Source organism: Archocentrus centrarchus, chromosome 13, assembly GCF_007364275.1.
Source record: "Archocentrus centrarchus isolate MPI-CPG fArcCen1 chromosome 13, fArcCen1, whole genome shotgun sequence".
NCBI lineage: Eukaryota > Metazoa > Chordata > Actinopteri > Cichliformes > Cichlidae > Archocentrus > Archocentrus centrarchus.
The window spans coordinates 3,230,747-3,251,473 of record NC_044358.1 but is presented as its reverse complement, the minus strand read 5'-3'; the positions used below and the strand labels follow the sequence as shown (position 1 = coordinate 3,251,473).

Sequence of the window (20,727 nt, the reverse complement as noted above, 5' to 3'; positions counted from 1 at the left end):
TTGAATGTAAAAATCACATCAAACACAAGTTAATTTTTAAGCTTTTTTGGGTTTTTTTTTTTCTCTTTTTCTTCTTTTTAAATCTATCTTCAAACTACAAAGACCATTTTTATCACTTCACAACGTATTATACGAGTGACTGGACAACACGGGGAGCTTTCCCAAGAATGTCTTTTTTAAAAATATATATTTTGCACACATTCGAGGCTGGTTAATCAACTGTTTCACTTGTTTGTTTGTGTTTCTGAAAATAATTGTTTGCTGTGGCTGTTGAGGTGGCCCAGTCGAGCGCAACAGTAAACTAACACAGTACAGACATCAAACCATAACAACAGTCACAGCTTTCATGTTACATAAAGTCACTTAACTCACCTACACTATAGAATATTAACCTGTGCACCTTCAAAGTTAACATTGATTTTACAATGACCAACACTCACACACGCGCATGCATGCACACACACACACACCAGACCAAATTCCCTGTCAAAGGGTGATGTGTCAGTGTAGCTTCATCTAGGACTGGAGTTTTTTGAGTTTGTTGAGAGTACAGCCAACTTCATAGTAGCACCATAGCATAAGGGAATTACTGTAGTAAAGGCAAAGAAAGATGTCATGATGAAGCACCAGTGCAATAAATCTACTGGGAAAACATGGGACATTCAGCTATTTCCACTTTTGTCACCTAAAAGGGAAGCTCTCCTGAAGAGTAAATTAAATATCTGCTTATGCCAAAAGTGTGGGCAGTTTAAGAGGACTGTGAGAAAATACTGGATGAGCCTCATATTGTCGATCACTCTGCAGACACAAGTGCACTTGTGCACTTCCTCTCTCATTCTGTGACCTTTCTTTCCATTTCATCCTAAGATGGACATATAATATGTGCTTTATTCTCTGCCTAAAGGGCAAATGCTGTTGAGTGTGTGCTGAATATATTTGTGCGAGTTCCTCTACAGAAAACTGCATCACAACAGACACAGCTGAGCCCAGTGTCCCTTTGTTCGGGCCCCAAGTGAAGGCTTGTGAACTGCTCCTTATGAGGCAGCAATTTAGCTTCTGAAAAAGAGCGAATGTATTTCATGTGTAAGATTGCAAGTATAAGACAAAAAATATTGTACTTGTTAGCGTTAATTTTAAGTGCATAACATGTACTGTAAAAAAAAGCCAAATTATTAAGGCCATATATTTTCACATTGCAAAAGAAAATGACCTTTATCACCTTCCTCCAGACTTACACAAATTATAATATAATATGGTGACTTAGTAGCCACTTTATTAACTTTTTCTGCTTGTTAATGGTAACAAGAAGCTCTTTCAAACGGTACATTAGGAAGCTGAAACTCAATTTATGCAGACTGAGTCAACATGTTTGGCTACTGTTTGACAAAATGTTTGAATGAGCAAGAATCCTGCTTTATGTTACATTGAATAAGTTCTGAGAAACCAGCTCAAATTTTATCTTTAGGACTGAAGATATGCTCATTTCTTTAATAGTGAATGTTTTGTCGGGTTATAATGTCTACTATGTGATTTCTGACTTTGTGGAAGATTCTTGTGTCTACAACCTAAAGCACTCAGTATATGTCATAGTGTGGCCACAAAGCCACACTGAGACACTAAGGTCTTACTTAATTAAACTAGATACAATAAAAGGTGGGTTCTCTCATACTTTCACTGTTTTGCCATTTATATTGCTGTACAGAATCAGCTGCAACAGTCTCTACATCACTACCTAACATGCCCATTCATTTCTTTTAAATGTTGACCTACATAGTTACAGGTAGTAAATCAGTGTGCCCCAGTCCCTTCTGTCATGTGAGTGTTTGCAGAAAAGAAGCCAATGTATTTTCCTGGAAGATGAGCAAGGTACCCTATAAGCACTGTGATTAATCATGGTGGTTCACCATTACCCCTGTCAAAGGTCACGTTGTGACATTAGTAATGCCAGCTTCTTGGGTGAAGTACATGATGGATCAGCTGGACTTCAGTTCAGCATGGCTACTATTGATATCCCAGGAAAACAAAAAACAGAAAAACAACCAGACAGACAAAAAGAAAAGCAGGAAAGTAGAAAGCTGTCCATCTTCCTCTCTTCCTCCTTCTCCTCCAACTCCTCCTTCCGCCTGTCCTCTTCTCTCACACACCAATGAGAAACAATGATTGGGTAATGAAGGAGAGGGGAAAGGTGGATGGGTGGATGGATGGATGGATGGATGGATGGATGGATGGGCAATGAAAATGATGTATGCTTGCAAGGAAAATAAAGCAAAACAAATCAATTGAACTGAAGTGACTGGCAGAGCGAGGAGCTTCTTTTTTAATTTTAGGAATAACCTGCAGGAGACAAACAGGAAATAAAAACAAAAAGTTTGCCTTTAAATCTTTGCTGGTGAAATACATGTCAAATTTTGATAGCATATTTGTTTTTCCTCAGCGTGTATATCCAGGTTTGGAGGGTAGATGAGTGAGTAAAGCATGCAGTTAACCAAAGTACATATTCAATGCATATAAAAAGACAACCTTCAGGCATGTAGAAGGCTGAAGATGAAGATGAATTTCACCTTTGAACACAACAATGACCCCAAGCATACATCCAAATCAACAAAACAATGGCTTCATCAGAAGAAAGTTAAAGTTTTGGAATGGTCCACCCAGAGCCCAGACCTAAACCCAATACAAAATCTGTTGGGTGACCTGAAGGGAGCTGCGCAAGAGACGCCCTCACAATCTGACAGATTTGGAGCACTTTGTGAGGAAGAGTGGGCAAATATTGCCAAGTCAAGATGTGTCATGCTGATGGACTCCTATCCAAGAAGACTGAATACTGTGATTAAATCAAAAGGTGCTTCAACAAAGTATTAGTATAACGATGTGCACGCTTATGCAGCCAACTTACTGTATTTTTCTTATTTTTTATATTTTATTCCTAAAAGATTTGTTTGTTTTTCAATTGAATTGTAAAAGTTATAGGTCACGTTAAAGGTGGGAGAAGTTTTGAAATTATTTATCATAGTCTAATTTTTTTTATCACCCCCCCCTCCCAAAAAAAAACAAACAAACATAAAAAATGTGTACACTTTTTAAATCCACTGTAACCTCAGAAAGTCCTCCATTCTTATCAGAATCAGTGGCTAAATGTTTTCAATTTAAAACATAAACTTTACAGAAACTTCCAAAATTTGCACAATTTATGAAGGAGGTGGAGAAATATTGAGGTGTGCAGAAAAAGGTTTGTAAAATTCCAGTCATAAGAAGCCATGAATATATGAAGCTTAATGGCAAAATTAAGTTTCATTTTCCAGGGCATTATTGATGGGCTCAGAATAAAATTTAATTTGGACTGCGACCAATCAGAGCAACAAAACATGTGACGCAGTGTTGAGTGACAGAAAAATGTGCAGAGGCCACAGTACTCAGAGATGTACGTCAACGTACAAACTCAGTACTTTAGAGCAACAATACTGCCTACTTACTGATCTCAACCTTGGAATGGAGTACATGCAACTAAACTAAAGTAAATTTGAATCAGCAAGGTGAGTAAAAAGTTACTAATCACGGAGGAGTTTTGAAAGAGCTGCAGGCACCTGGAATGCAGCAGGGCTGACTGGGAAAACACAACCCCCTCATTTAGCCTGATGGAACTGTAAAGTAGCTAACACACGCAGGGGCAATTGTGGCTGTTTGTGTGTCACTATGTGTGCTTCATTAGTGTGCATCCTGGTTTTGTGTATTTCTTGTGCGTGAGTGTAATGGGTACCGTGTGCTTGCTGAGGTCTTGTTTGCCCATCTTAAGTCAATTAAAAGGAAATAAGGCGGCTCTGACCGGCCCGTGAACCAGCTCCCTCAGCTGAGAGCATGTCTGCACAAAAACACACACACACCAGCTAACACAGAGAGGCTGATAATGCTCCACTACTGGCAATCGACCCTGAGCCCCGCTGTGTGAGAAACAATGGCTTTGTGAGTGTGAGCGTGTGTGTTTGTGTGTGAATTTGTGTTAAGTACGGCATGTCTGAGAAGGCTTCAGAGGGAAACAGACAATATTAAACACAAATGCTGAACACACATGCACACATTCCTTTTGTTTCAACAGAGAGCCAAAGAACACATCTGTGTCCTCCAGGTATGATCAGCAACACACAAACATGTAGGCGTTCTGTTAATCAAACGCCTTGGTGTGTGCTGTTATTAAGGTGAAAGATGTTGCTCGACTCCAGGAAAAAAACAGTCATCAGTGTAAAATCAGTCTAAACCTATATCCGACCAAGAAGTCTCATTTTCAGTTATTTTCAATACTTAACATTTAACAAACAGTAGAAAATACAAATACGATGAATGAGGGGATAGAATTTATAAACATTACTATTATCATTATGGAAAAAGCAAAATGAGATAAAATATGCAATAAAAATATTCATCTTTCGTTTGTGTGTTTTAGTATGTGTTGCATTCCTTCATTGGCAACCATTTTGACAGTCAGGGCTTAGTTATGGGTGTCATGGTCACATGCATTTATGTTTCCTAATGGATTTCTGGGTTAAGGTTTCTTAATATATTGTTATTTCTGTTTAGTTTCCCCAGCGTTCCTTTTCTTCAGTGCAGTTTGTCTCTGTGCGTAGTAGTTATGTTTTGGGTTGGTTCCTGTTTTACTTGGTAGTTGGTTGTCTCTGGTGTTTTGCTTCCCCCCATGATTATCTAGATTGTCTACACCTACGTCTCATTCCCTCAGCTGTTTCCACTTCCCTGATTACCCTTTGTGCAAAAGCAGTCCCGTCTTCCCTTCAGTCTTTATCAGAGTGTCTGTGTGTGATTGTTTTTCTAAGTTTGCCTTCTGCATCCTGCATTTGGGTCCCCAGTCATGTGACCTGCATCATAAAGCAAGATTATAACTTCAGGCTTAACCCTGGGTTTTCAGTACAGATATGAGGAAAGTAAGTCTAAAGCGTGGGTGTGTTTAGAAAAAGAACTTAAACTGTCTTTTAAACATTTAATAAACTACTCAGTTATTATCCATCAGATTTGGTCTCTTAATGATAGCTGTGCTGTAGATACAGTGCTGTTAAAGTATGTGCCCCTTCCTGATTTATTTTTTGCATATTTGTCACACTTGTTTCAGATCAAACTAATTTTAATATTAAACAAAGATAACCTAAGTAAATACAAAATGAAGTTTTTAAGTGATTAAGAAACTGCATCCCCTCTTAAATTAAAGGGGGGGGTTAAAAGCTATCGAAACCTACCTGGCTCTATTTGAAAAAGTAACTGCCCCCACCATTTAAATCATGAATTGACTGTGATTAGCCACATTTTTGAAAAGATTAGTTTAAATTCACTAGCCACACTCTGGCCTGATTACTGCCAGAGCAGCTTTTTTCAACTTTATATCACAACAAATTAGTCAAGCTTGTGTAGAATTAGGCTCCAATAAATGATTTTGTTTTGGCTCTGGTTCCATGTGGCTTAAATACACATTTACTACCAGTACCATAACTTTCAAATGTCATCCAGATTCTTTAGGAAAAGTCTGTTCTTTAGATCAGCAGACTCACCTAAAAGAACTGAGATGCAAATTATGCATCATGGGAATTTACCACTAAATTCCCAAATGGATCCAGCAGATGAGCTCAGATGATTTAGATTGAACCTACTTAAAGATCTGACTGTGTGCCAGCATTAGCAGCACCTCATGGGACAGACGATGAATGCATACAGTGCTGTGAAGTATAGAACTAATCTGTCACTCAATCATTTAGGATTTCTGTTGCTACACATGAACCAGTTCCGATGAACCCTGTTTCCTAGCACACAATTTATTTATACAATGAGCAGTTTCTTGTTTATCTTCCATAATCTGTAGCCTTGGAAGGCTGATGGACTAATCTAATTTCAAGGCTGATGCTCACACATTTGGCTGATTCAACTGGGTGAGGAAAGCAAGACACAAAGCATCAGAATTTAAGTATAGTATACGTAATAGCAGTGTGTGGTCATTCTTGTGGTCTGCAGTACAACTTTTAAAGAAGATCTATGGTAAAGGAAGTGAAGTAAAAGCATGGCAGTAGTCATTTATGAAATGATGTATAGTTCTTTTTAGATACTGTGGCTTGACCTCTGAAAGTATAAAAGGTATGAACACTGTCTGCTACTGTTATCATGTAGTCATGCAGCTTAGTGTTAGTAATGACATGCTCTAAAAGTGTGTGTTTCCCCAGCCCTGCTTCATAAAGCTGTCCAAAAATGTAGGTATATGGTTAGAATTTTTACCAAAAATTTAAAAATCACTGCACCCAGTTTTCTAGTGTTTTATGTTACAGATACTTTCAATTCTTAAAAAAAAAAAAAAAAAAAAGTGCTTAACCCCTTAACTGGCAAGGGCCCGGTGACGGGCCGTTTGTAGTCCCTTTTATATGGCAGGCTAGACCCTCCCATTTTTATTGACACGTCATTCGGCCAATCATGTAACTGGCTGCACCAAATCACCTGACAAAGCTACGTGACGCCCTCTGAGTATTATTGGCTCTGGGAAACCCATTTCTTAACATGATTGGCCGAATGAGGTGTCAGTCAAAATGGGCGGGTCTAGCCTGCCATATAAATGCACTTCATTCGGCCCGCGGACCAGACGCAGCCGATTAATAGGCTATGAAATGGGTTGTTCAGAGCCAATAATAACCAGAGGGTGTTATGTAGTTGTTTCAGGTGATTTTATTTGCTGCCAGTTAAGGGGTTAAAAAAGAATAAAGAACCAAAGTATTTTGTAGATTTCATTTTTCATTTTTTCACATTAACATTTTGACCAAGCAAAACATTCCAAAAGAAGGCCCCAGTGTCTCATGATTTTGGATGATTTGTGGAAGTAAGCTTTCATAGTTTAAAATTCCAAAATTAAATATTTTGAACAAAAGCTTCTAAAACTAATTGGGTTGTCATTGAAGCCATTGAAGTAAAAAGGGTTTATCAGGCTCCAACCACTTGCTGCCACGAGTCTGTAGAGAACTGGTTGGTAGATACACCGTGACACAAGATATCTGTATATCAGACCAGAGGGCTGCTTTGTCAGCCCCTTGTCCAGTTGTAACCTTCCTGAGATCCTAATTAAAGGAAAGGTCAAGTCAACTTGTTCAGTGATTGCATTCTGTGCTCCCACTGTGAGCAGCATGATAAGTACCAGTACTAATGCACTGCCTCTATCCCATGACAATCCTAGTGTTGTTCTTGCATGAGTGAGGGACCACTTAATCCTCCATGCCCAAATACAGCCTGTAATAGTCTACATTTAATCCAAAACACTGAGGAGCAAGGGTTAAGTCTTTATCACTTGCAATGCCAATGTTCTCCTTTTTTACTCACATTCCATCCCGCCGAAAGCATCATTATAATGCTGTTATTGTAAAATTACTGGATTAAAATCTGCAGCATCTCTCTACATAAGGTAAGAGGAAATAGAGTGCCAGTAATTTATTGAACAAATGCAAAATAAAATAGTTGCTGAAATATTACTGAGATAGCCAGAGTTCAGCATACTCTATCTGTCTGCACGTGAGACAGTCAAATGTGCAAAAATCCTCAGGGGCATATTACTGTGAATTACCTTTTATGTCACTGTTCAATGCTCAGATTGCGATGAAGCAAAAAAAAAAAAAAAAAAAAAAAGACCAGATGAATCAGTTTCTTTAGTTTTCCAAATACACATCCATCTACTGCAGTACATAAGCTGAAAGTGGCACCTTTAAATGCCAAAGTGGCCTTAATTTACAGTATACAGCAAAACAGAATACACTTTTAAATATTTTATGTAACATCAAATGAATGTCAAATGATTCGAAAATGTACCAAATCTAGATAAGTGTATTATTTCTAAAGTGACAAGTAAGAGTTTTCTCATGAATAACCATAAAAGAAAACTCACTCTGGGGTGGTTGTAGCTCAGGAGGTAGAGCAAGTCATCTACTCATTGGAAGGTTGGCAGTTCAATCCTTAGCTGCTCCGGTTTCTGTGCCAAAGTACCCGTGGGAAAGATATTGAACCCCAAGTTGTTTTCAATGCATTTGGTGTGAATGTTAAGTGTTTAGGTGTAGAAAAAAAGTGCAGTGACCATGGTTTTACCATGGTTACTGCATAAAAACCATAGGTAACCATAGTGAATTTTTGTAAGGAAGGTGAATGAAGCATGTTGTATAAAGTGTTGAGTACTCAAGTGGAGTAGAAAAGCACTATATAAGAACCTGTCCAAATATAGGCTTGAAATTAGTAAAGCAAAAACTTAATGCCAAAAGAAAAAAAAAAAATCAAGTATAAATTATATGGTTTTGCCTCTTTGTATGCAATAAGCCTCAGTGATGGAGGATACACCACTAGGTTTGTCTCTTATGTTTTACTGAGCCACTATTTAGGCTCAGATCATTTGATGTTTGATGACGCAGTGACTGGAAATAAAAACTTCTCTCAGACGTTTTGTCTGTTTTGAAGATGTAAGGAGTAGAAAATACAGATATTTGTGTAAAAATATAGGGAGTCAAAGTAAAAAGTAGTCAGAAAAATAAATACGCAAATAATATTCAGATACCTCAAAAATCTACTTAAGTACAGTAACAAAGTATTTGTACTTCGTTACTTCCCACTTCTGCATGCAGTTGTGCAGCCCATGAACTGGGTTTGGTATTCATATGTACACATAAGAAGTTATGGATGTAGTATACTGAAGAATAAATGGAGAGCTGGGGAAAGTTGGTCAAATACTACATAAACTTTTATACACTGTATAAAGTGTGTGTGCATGAATACATGTTTTCATTCCAGGGCATTAAATACTGCTGTTCTGTCAGATGGCACTGATATCAAATGCATACATGTCCTTTGCATGCCACAAGAGTGGACACCACAAATGTATATTGCTTTTTTTTTTTTTTTTTTTGAGTGAAAGCCTCTGCATTAGGAGGCTGCAGTAATGGTGTTGGAATGAGTGTCTCAGCCAGCAGACTGGTTTTGTGTCTCCTTGTATGGGACTTTAATTTTTCCCACTTTCTTTTCACTTGCTGATTCATTTTGTTTGCACTTGCTTTTTTCTTTATCTTTCACTCACTGGTTAAGTTTTAGGCACTAAAAATACCCGTTAATATGTAGCCACAGAAAGCTAAGCTCTAATAAGAAACCTGACTGTAGTTTGGGTACTGCCCCTTTATTAACCCCTTTATTAATCAAAAACTGATGCTAATCTGATTGTCCATAAGTAACAAGTTGAGTCTTTTTTACTATTGCCTAAAGTCTGTACCAGACACCAGTGCCAAAGGACAGACTGTTCATATCTGTTCATATCACTGGCTTTGATAATATAGCAATATTTTAATTTTCTTATTGGACTGACTGTGTTTGAGGTATTGAAAACGCAAAATTGACAGATGCGTCCCACAAATTGTAGAAAATACTTTCTACAGGTGTCCACACCTCCAGGTTCAAGATCAGACAGCACCACAGGCTCTGCTTATGAAGCTTATTGACCTTCAAACCTGTGAATGAGCAGGTTGCTGGAGCAGATCTTTTTCTTTTTTTATATAAGCACATCCATTCTCAAGTAATGATGTCGTATTCTATCTCACTTTGCTATTTATCTGTAATAAGAACCCTTAAGGTCAATGGAAGCCTTATGATAGAGATGTTATTCAAAGAAACAGACACGTTGTGTCTACTCAATATTTCCTTGTGCATCCTGCCTGACATGAAAACTTTTTGACTTGCAGCTTAAAACATGAGCACACCAAGACAACTTCAGCAAACTCAATTTACATCCTCAATAGACAACTCCTGCCACGCTTTTGTGAGAGATGTGACCGAGGCATTGTGACTGATAACAGTAAGGGAAGACATCCAGAGAAAGACAGAAATGGGTGCTTGTAACTGCACTTGATCAGTTGCATATGCAATGTTGGCATGCCAGTATCCGTGCAGCCATGTGCATAAGCTCTTGTCCATTCAGTTTGCTATCCTGCATTCCTACATGCCACAGCACCCCAGGTCATGGCCATATGCCACTGGCTTGGCCTGATGATCAACATCGCTCCACCTTCGCATGACAGCTCGCAATGCACACATACACACATGCTCACTCACAACAGTTCTGACAGATGGGTGAAAAGGTGGGCCACATCATGTGTGAAGTGAACAGAGGGCAGGGGGGTGTTAGCAATTATGGTGAAACAGACTGCAAAGAAAGGCAGACGTGTGTGTGTGTGAGTGTGTTCTGTACATAAAAGGTGCAGATAGGCATGTACAGAAACACAAGCACAGCATCAACTAAAACAATATTCCACTCTAGAAAGAAAAGCCATTTAGACAACCAGCCCATATTAGAGACAGCTTTAATAGTGTACTCATAAGTGTGTACAAACCTTTGCCTTACGGCCTCTGTCTATCCTACCAAGAACCACACAGTGCATGGATAGGCATCAAATGCTCCACTGGACAGGCTGATTGTTAATACCTAATGCCTTCCACTACATTGAGGTAAATTGGCACTCAAATACTGAAATATACATGATTAATCTCTCTCATTTTGATTCTACATTCTATCCAGGTCAACACAACGGATTCTAAAGCACAGACATTTTATCCAGTTAGTGGACAAACACACAAGCTATATGGCCCAACAAGGACAAACACTGCCTTTGCTGCAGGTATAAACTCATCCAAAAAAAAAAAAAAAAAAAGGTATAAACTCATCACTGAGATAAAATCTTGTCCAAAGCGATTGTGTGTATACAGAGATTATCCTACATGTAGGAGATTATTGATGAACATTTGTGCTTAGCAATTTCTGAAGCAAATACAGTACATACAGAATAGGCATCAAAGATTGGAGATACTTTTAAACTGGAACGGAAGGGGTTATAAGTCAGGTAATTCAGGTTTATAGCTAGCTATCTAGCTATCTTTCTATCTAGAATACTACACAAGGACTGAGCAAACGATAATCCTTCTGGCACAGTCTACTCCACTGCAGTAATTGTTAATGCACATGCAAATAAGCCTAGGACTATGTATTGTTAGACCATGCATGACTGTAGTGTCACCACAGCCAGGACATTTGAGGGCACATGCACCCTATAAAAAAAATATAGGCTTGACAATACTAAGGCACTTAACATTACTCAAGGAACTGACCAATAGATAATTATACTTAAGTCCCTCAATTTTGTTTATGAATATTTGTAGTTTTCACCCACCTTTGGCTGCTCCAATCCAGGGTCTAGGGCAGGGGTGGGCAATTCCAGGCCTCGAGGGCCAGTGTCCTGCAGCTTTTAGATGTGTCCCTGATCCAACACACCTGAATCAAATCGAATCGAATTACCTCCTCAGTATGCAATCAAGTTCTCCAGAGTCCTGCTAATGATTTCTATATTTGACTCAGGTGTGTTGAAGTAGAGACACATCTAAAACCTGCAGGACACCGGCCCTCGAGGCCTGGAGTTGCCCACCCCTGGTCTAGGGTATACTTGGCTGTTTTTGACTACCTTTGAGTTTACCTTTATATTTCACCTTAAAAACTTTTACCTTGCCTTATTTATCTTTGTTTTTCAGCACAACCTCAGTTGTACAGTTTTTTTTTTTTCATTTTGATATACTGTATTAACACAGAAAAAAAATAAATTGGAGTAGAAAACCATTTTTTTGTTTTGTTTTATGTAAAAACCACAAACATGTTTAACAATTTTGAGAACTTAAAATACAAATATAAATTCTAACATTTAAAATCATGCATTCAAAGTTATATACAACTATTTACATTAAAATTCAGGCAATACCTTAGGCATTTTTTGTGCAGCTATTTACAGAACAATCAGGTGTCACAATAAGATGCAACACAAATTATTTGTGCCACCCCAAAGAACAGTTCCTGTCCACTAGAAGACAGAGGGGCACAAAAACCACACACCTCCCCTCAAGGATTGCTCAGATCCCGCTTAAATACCCTTCAGGATCTTGCTTCAAATGTACTTCTCAGTTGAACCAAAGCAACTCAATGCTTTCAATAAACTGTTTGTAAATAGCCTTGCTTGCGTCTAGGTCCACCTTGTAAGCTTTGGCCATAGGCCATGACGGTACATTCTGGCCACAAATGGACCTGACCTGGTCAAGATTGCAAAAGCATTGACTAAACAGGGAGCCAAACTCAATGAGCATGAACAAGCATTAAGAACTTTGGGAGAACAACAACAAGAAGGAAAATGGCGTCAAGACAAGATCATTAGGTTAATTCAGACTATTAACAATAAACTGCCTGCTGCACCTCAACACACCTGCTGCCGAAACAAACTCTGGATCAGTTACTACACCTTTGCCTGAGTTTACTCTGATGAGGGCTTCTCTGGAAACCTCAGGCTTCATGAAAATTGTCTCTCCTTCACCTGAGCCTTTTCATGGTGATTTGAGTCTTGTTAAGGGGTTTTTGCTGCAGTGTTCCCTAGCCATAGTCCAGTGACCAAGCTCTTTAGGTGCTGGCCTGGGCTGAGCATTTTTTCGTACATAATGATATTGAATCTTCCCCAGAAATTCTTCATAAAAGTGAGTTTAAAAAGACTTTTCCTCACCCAGTGTCTGAGGGAATCGCTGCTCAGAGATTACTTAGGCTGAAACAAGGAACTGAGAGTGTGGCTCAGTTTGTAATAGAATTTCAAACTGTAGCTACTGAAACAGGGTGGCCGAACAATGCGTTACAAGAGGTTTTCTTTCAAGCATTGAACAATAAAATAAAGGATCAGCTTATTGTTCGGGATGAGCCCACATCTTTTGAAGCTCTTGTATCATTAGCACTCAAAATAGAAAATCAATTCTGTGAACAGAGTTTTCCAAAAGACTCGGTTTCAAAGCAAGCTCGGAAGAGCTCTGGGCGGTTGTGAGGCAACGTTTCCACTCGCTCATTCGCTTCTGGTTAAAACGTCTGCATCTAGCCCTTCCCACTCCATTCACCAGCTACCACCAGAGCCAATACAAATTGGTAGGGCTAGACTGACTCCCGCAAAGATGCTTAGCTACCCGTGCATGTTTTGATTGCGGCCAAGTCGGACATTTTGTGGCTAATTGCCCGGTCTAGTCAAAAGGCAGGGCTCATCAGTAAACTTAGGGATACCAGTGGGTGGAGCAAAGCAGGCTCATCCTCCCTGATTAATGATACCTATCACACTCCACGTTAACCAGAATAACCTTTCTCTGCAAGCACTAGTGGACTGTGGTGTTGGACAAAGATTTAGCAAAACAGTTAGGCATTTTAATGACACCTCTTGCCACACATATTCCAGCTTCTGCTTTGAATTATTAGCCACAATCACTCACCAGACTGAGCTGATTCAAGTAGTTGTTTCCGGCAACCATCAGGAACAGTTAAATTTCCTTGTGTTTTTTTTTCAGCCCCGAGCACCCCTGTAGTTCTGGGGTATTCAAGGCTCAGGACACACAACCCCAAAATAAATTGGACTAAGGGAAGAGTTGAAAGTTGGGAGTCTGTTTTGCTCAGCAAATTGTCTGAGATCTGTTGTGTCTGTTTGAGACACAACCCCCCCATAGACCATATGACCATGTGCTACTGACCTCCTCCCTGGGGCCCTGATGCCCACTAGTCCCCGATGTAATCTCTCCAGATATATGCTCAAAGGTGGGCAGGTGAAGACGGACCCTGCTAAGATCAAGCGGAAGACCCCAACCTCCAGAAAGCACCTCCAGCAATTCCTTAGATTTGCCAACTTCTATCACCGGTTAATTCAGAATTACAATCAGGTAGTAGCACTACTCAGTCAACTCAACCCTCAATTAAGAAACCATTTCTGTGGACACCTGAAGCAGAAGCCGCGTTCACGGCTCAAGGAATCCTTCATTTCAGCACCCATTCTTATACACCCCAATACCAAACTAAAGTTTATTGTGGAAATAGATGCCTCGGACTCTGGTGGGGGCATTGTGCTGTTGCAACGGTCCGGACCAGGAGGAAAATTAAGACTGTGTGCTTTTTTTCTTTGAATGGTTGAGTTCCGCTGAGCAAAATTGTGATGCAAGAGACCGAGAACTGTTAGGCATTAAGCTGGCGCTAGAAGAGTGGCACCATTGGTTAGAGGGGGTTGAACAACCTTTCCTAATTTGGACAGATCACAAGAACCTCACCTACTTGTAGCAGGCTAAAAGGTTAAATTCTCACCAGGCACATTGGCATTTGTTTTTTGGTTGCTTCAATTTCCATATTTCTTATGCCCAGGGTCCAAGAATATTAAGGATGATGCTCTGTCTCGCCAGTTTTCCACACAAAAATACAGCTTGGAACAAGAACAAATCCTCTCAAGCTCTTGCGTGATTGGAGCAGTCACTTGGGAGCTTGAGAGCACTCTCCAACAAGCCCTTCAACTGGAACTAGATCCTGGGACCGGACCTCCTGGGCGGCAGTATGTTCCTTCTTCAGCTTGTTCAGCTGACAAACCGCAAGACTCTACTGTCACCCAGTGAGCAGAACAAAAACTTAAGACAGTTTTTCTGGTGGCCCTCGATGGATCAAGATGTAAAGGAATATGTAACTGCCTGTTCAATATGTGCCCACAACAAGAATGTAATCAACCCCCGTCAGGTCTACTTCAACCTGTTGTTGTTCCTCAGAGGCCATGGTCTCACATAGCCTTAGACGTTGTTACAGGATTGCCAGTTTCCTCTATCGACCATCGACAGGTTTTGAAAGGTAGCCCATTTTGTTGCACTCCTCAAATTACCCTTAGCCTCAGAAACCACCAAAGTAATCATTGAGCATGTCTTCCAGCTCCATGGGATTTCGATAGAGATCCTCTCTGACAGGGGGCCTCAATTCATTTCACAGGTCTAGAAAACTTCCTGTACCGCTTGAAAATGAATGATCAAATAGAGATACTCAGTCAAAAGTTAGAGGCCACCCTTTGCTGTGTCACATGCAGTAATCCTCGCACCTGTAGCACTTACTTACTATGGATCGAATACGTTCATAACAGCCTAACCTCCTCAGCTACCAGACTCTCTCCTGTAGAAGCATCTTTAGGTTTTCAACCACCTCTGTTTCCTGAGCTGCAGGAGGAGTTAGAGGTCCCCTCGGTTCAACATCACTTGGAGAGAAGTAAACAAATGTGGGAGCAGACTTGAAGGGTCCTCCTTCACACCCAGGAACGCACCCATTGGTATACAGACTGCCGACATACCCCTGCTCCTAAATACGTGCCAGGACAAAAGGTTTGGCTGTCTTCCAGGGACATTCCATTGAAGTCACTGTCTAAAAAATTAGCTCCACGACTCAGTGGGCCCTATGAAACAGATGCTATGATTAGTCCTACTGTCGTCAAGCTGAAACTGCCTGCTTTGTTAAGAACTCAAATCCCTGTGTTTCATGTTTCCCAAGTCAAGCTAGTTCATTCCAGCCTTCTGACAGCCCATGATGACAATAGTCAGGAGAAAGCATGGCGTAAATAATTTCTCCTAAGTTTGATTTTACTTGGCCTATCAACACAATTTAAAAACTGGTATATAGTTTAAAGTCCACACTTTTAACGCTCAGCAAGGCTGCATTCTGCTGCAACATCATCTTAAACTGGTGATTCCATTTGGCCACGCCTGCACAGCTGTTGACTCTGGAGGGTTGAATTGGGGCATTCATGGGACGAAAATGCATTTTAAAACAAGTTCCCCGGGCACTTTCACTTGTCCTTCCACACCACAAACAAACGATATATGTGGTCTGCGACCATGAAAAACTTGGCAAATCTTCCCTGCCAGTCCCAAAGAGGTTATTCTGCTATTGGCTCTTGACTTTTGCTATTGATATAAGATTTATTGTCAAGAGGCATTGTTACAATGAGGATATAATCAACCAAACAAAAATTTCCTTAGTTTTTGTGCTCTGTCTGTGTGTGTGCGCATGTCCTGGATATATATATATATATATATATATATATATATATATATATATGTCATGGGTTCAAATCTACCATCTGGCTGGGCCCTTTCTGTGTGGAGTTTGCAGGTTCTTACCATCTCCTCCATCTTCTTCCCACAGTCCAAAGAAATGCAATTAGAGGGGTTAGGTTAACTGATCATCCTAAATTGGAAGTAGGTGTGAATGTGAGTGTGAATGGCTGTCTGTTTCTCTGTGTTAGCCCTGCAACAGGCTGGTGGCCAGCCTAGGGTGTACCCTGCCTGTCGCCCAGTGGGAGCTGCAATAGGCTGCAGCCCCCCTGCGACCCTGAAAAGGATAAGCAGAGAAAGTGGATGGGTGGATGGATATTTTTTAGGGAAGGCTGGATTCTTCACTATTTAAAAAAGAGGTTCCAAATATGAGAAACCTTAAATGGTTTGTGCTTGGGCAAGAAGCTTTTAGCTTTAAAGGGATCTGTTCTAAAGCACTTTGGAGAATACAGCTGAATGCAGTGTCTGAAACGCAGTGAAGAAGAACACATGGAGGACGTTATGTCCATTGAAGTTGGCTGTATATTCCAGGATGAAAAAAAAATATGTTCAAGGGCCTTTCTTGAACTTAATATGAATTTAGTTTAATTTTGACCCATGAGTCACTGTTAAGTGGGGATTTAAATAGACAGTGGAAACATGAATGTTCAGCAGTGTTGAACATAAAGTGTAATTTAGATCTTTTATGTATTTTACAGTTTCAGCAAAGCGGAAAAAAATCAATTCTCAAAGGATGGAAAAATGTTAGTAATTCCTTTTTATTTCATATCAGGGCTTTGGTTCAAGGGATATGGAACACCTTTAATGGTAACAAGAAATATGTTGGACAGAGCAACAGCTGGGTATATTCAGCCTGTACAGGCTGTGAGTTATCATAAAGACAGATTTATACATATTGAACAATGGTGTGGATGAGTATTATAATGTAGAAAATATGTATTTCTGAATTATAGTACGGTTTTGAACTTTCAGTTTAGTTTTAATTCAAATGTGTCATTCCTAGAAAACAAAAAAACAACAAAAAAAAACCAATCAGTTTGGCATAGCTAGTAATTTCTGCCTATAATTGTTTTGAGTAGACACTGTACTAAAATTATTAAGGTGGATATTATGATGTTTGTGTGTTCAGCTGAATATGTTCTTACATAAGTTTCACATGGAATCAGTTCAGCAAAAGATCTCTACATGAGAATGCAAAATTTGTTTCCTTTTCTATGTGTACAGTGTTCCTTTATTGAAATCCCTTTTGTATCTTTTAGAGCTTGAAAAGCTATTTGGGGCTATTACATATATTTCACTAACTTAAATTATCTGTCAACAAGAACATACAAAGCATGTTTTAAATGTGTATAGTGATGGAGGATGAGTGGGAGAGGGCTGAGAGTGAAAGCAGTGTTGAGAGTGATGAGAATAATCCTCTGGCCATGTAACAGAGATAAAGACACAGTGAGGTTTTAGCTCCATGCAGGAGATTGACCTCATTACTGGCAACAAGCACACAACCATGAGACACAAACACTCAAACATAAGCATGGAGCAGAAATGTACGTAAGGAGTAAAATATAAATGTCCCTAACCAGACTCTTATTGTCAAGGAGTCACTCTGCAAAAGGTGTGTGTGTGTGTGTGTGTGTGTGTGTGTGTGTGTGTGTATACGTACATGCACACACATGTGTTTGTGTAATGAACAGAGAACAGCCCAACACTGATCAGGAGTGAAGAAAAGGAGCACTGCCCACTCCGCTCTCACATTTATCAAAAGTGTGTGTTTGATCTCTCAGCCACATCACATGTGCCCTCCAATCAACCGCTGCTGCCTCTAAGGCTTCCTTTGGCCTACCTACACGCACACACAGACTCTCACACAGAGGGAAACGTCCCACACAGAACCCATTAGGACATTTGATTAAATTTGAGGATAGCTCATGTATAAAGGCCATGACCAGTGCAACTTCACTCAAGTGTGTGTGTGTGTGTGTGTGTGTGTGTGTGTGTGTGTGTGTAAGAGAGAGAAAGAGTAAAATGAGCAACTGCACAGCCTACTAACCTTTGTAATATAGAGCCTAACTGCTGCCAAGGGAGGTTAAAACCTAAAAGGGCTCCATAACACTTCATAACTCTGACTTAAATGAAAAAACTACAGCTCTATAGCCATTAGTGAGATGCACGCACACACATGCACAAACACAGTGTCTTTAGAAGTTGGCGAGACAACCAAGGTCATTAGGTTTATTTCCATTCGCAGAGAAGTGATTTTGGTAGCTACAATCTGCCTGGTGACACTCAGGTTTGTCAGAATAAACAAATATGAGAAAAGGAACGTCCCCCACATTAAAGAATCATTCCAAATTGTATAGTAAGGGGGGGGGGAAAGATTTTGGGAATGCCAAAACCAAGCAATAAGGATTGTTTTTCTTAAAATGACCACTTTGCAACAAAATGCTGTACTCAAAATTGGCAGATGGGAAACAAGCATTCTTTGTAGCAGACATTATGATATGCCATTGAAGAAGAGGAGTATACAAATGAACCAACACATGAAACAGATATTAAGCCAAGACAGGACACCTGTGGACTCTGCACTACTACAAGTTAAAATTGTGTGAAAAATGCCTGCTGGGTTTTTCTTTTGCTTTTTCATTTATCTGAACTGAGGCTCACAAAAATCGAAGATGTTTTATGCTACACAGATTGTGAAACCCTTGGACGCAAGTCTGTCATTTACGATTTGGGCTTGAAAAATAAACTGATCATTATCTGTGGTTCTTCATGCTAACCTTTTAGAATACAGTATGGTAATCAGCAGTAGATTTTAAGATGTTTTTGTATTGAGCTATGGTATTTCTATAATCACTAGGATCACAGAAAATGTTGCACCGTCTGTAAGAGTTCAGTAGAGATGGGGCAAAAACAAAACAACCCCAAGAAACTAAACTTTATCTGCCCATGTGTATAACAGATACTTACTCTGGATGGCATTACTTTGGCCTCCAGTAACACTGTGAGAAATCTTGGAGTCATTTTTGACCAGGATATGTCCTTCAATGCACATATTAAACAAATATAGAACTGCTTTCTTGCATTTGCACAATATTTCTAAAATTAGAAACATTTTATCTCAGAGTGATGCTGAAAAGCTAATTCATGCATTTATTACTTCTAGGCTGGACTATTGTAATTCATTATTATCAGGCTGTCCTAAAAGCTCCCTGAAAAGCCTTCAGCTGATCCAAAATGCTGCAGCTAGAGTACTGACAGGGACTAGAAAGAGACAGCAGATTTCTCACATACTGACTCCCATATTAATCTCTAGCTCTCTTCCACAGCATATATATATTATAAAGTGCTTTGAGTGTTTAGCTAGAGTAGAAAAGCGCTATATAAGAACAAGAACCAATCATATCCTATCCTGTCTCCTATCATATCATATCCTGTCTCCTTCTTCTCACCCTCAACCAGTCGTGGCAGATGACTGCCCCTCCCTGAGCCTGGTTCTAATGGAGGTTTCTTCCTGTTAAAAGGGAGTTTTTCCTTCCCACTGTCACCAAGTGTTTGCTCATAGGGGGTCATTTTGATTGTTGGGGTTTTCTCTGTATTATTGTAGGGTCTTTACCTTATAATATAAAGTGCCTTGAGGCAACTGTTTGTTGTGATTTGGTGCTATATAAATAAAATGTAACTGGACTGAATTGAAAAGATAATACTGTGCAAAAATCTTCAGCCATCCCTCATTTCTTTATATTTTTGTTCATCTATTACTGTTCATCTGCAGTGCTTTTGTTGTTTTGCTTTTTTTGGCCTGCAGTTGTCCAGTTTCCTCAAATTTCTTACAGCCATGTCGCACACCATGCTGCCTTTTGTATGCTTCAATGACTCATAGACCAGTGTTAAGGGGGTTAACAAACAAACAAACAAAAAATTCCTCTGAAAAAGATCAGATATAGAGACAGTACTGAAAATTAGTGAAAAGGCCTGGAGAAGTATGGCTCAAGACCACTTTAAAAAATGACAAGAAAATCTGGCTCCTTTTAATGAAGAGGAATGGCTCAAGACTTTCTCACTCTCACTCTCACACACACACACACACACACACGCACACACAGATACAGATACGTACATATTAGTTCATGTATGTATGTATGCATGACATGGGTACAGCAGTGCAGGAAGTAGTGGCTCTACATTACTGGCTCAACACTAATGTGGCTGTTCTTCACTATGAGGCAAACACAAAGTTTGCCAAATTAAACCATAGGGGAACTACTACAAAAGCAATTCTTTTAAAAACATTTTTTTTGGAAAGAAATAAACAAAAACATTTTCTTAGATAGTGCACATTGAAGACAGACAGGAAAGTGTGAGGTGAGAGATACAGGGGAAGACACACAGGAAAGGGCCACAGGTCAGATGCGAACCTGGGTCATCCACACCACAGACATGTGGGATACATGATCGCGTGCTCATCCACTGAGCCACCCTGGCACCCATACAAAAGCAAATCTAACAACAAACCTCATGTGAAACTGAAATCACAATCACCAACTGAACAGCTAGAGCCTGACCAGAATTAGGTCATGCAACAGGACAATGATCCCATTGTCATTAACAGATCTGTGCATAAGTGAATGCCCACAAATCTCAATGAGTTGAATCTACATTGTAAAGAAGAGTTGGCCAAAATTGCTCCATAACGAAAGGCTGATAAAGTCATCCATAAAACAACAGCTTCAAGTTTCTTAAAGTTATTGCTTATAAAGGTGGTTCTACAAG

General features: G+C 39.7%; 1 protein-coding gene across 2 annotated transcripts in view; it reads right to left on the bottom strand.

The window, feature by feature from the left end:
• The window catches only part of bcas3 (BCAS3 microtubule associated cell migration factor), a 479,890-nt gene that overhangs the window by 237,947 nt on the left and 221,216 nt on the right, over window positions 1–20,727 (bottom strand). Inside the window, exon 23 of one of the 2 annotated variants that reach the window (XM_030744095.1) lies at window positions 2,200–2,334. The exons of the other annotated variant lie outside the window; for it this stretch is intronic. Within the exon in view, the coding sequence (XP_030599955.1) occupies window positions 2,324–2,334 (11 nt within the window). The 3' untranslated portion in view covers window positions 2,200–2,323. Of the gene's footprint in view, window positions 1–2,199; window positions 2,335–20,727 lie in introns of those variants that run through there. 2 annotated transcript variants of the gene reach the window in all.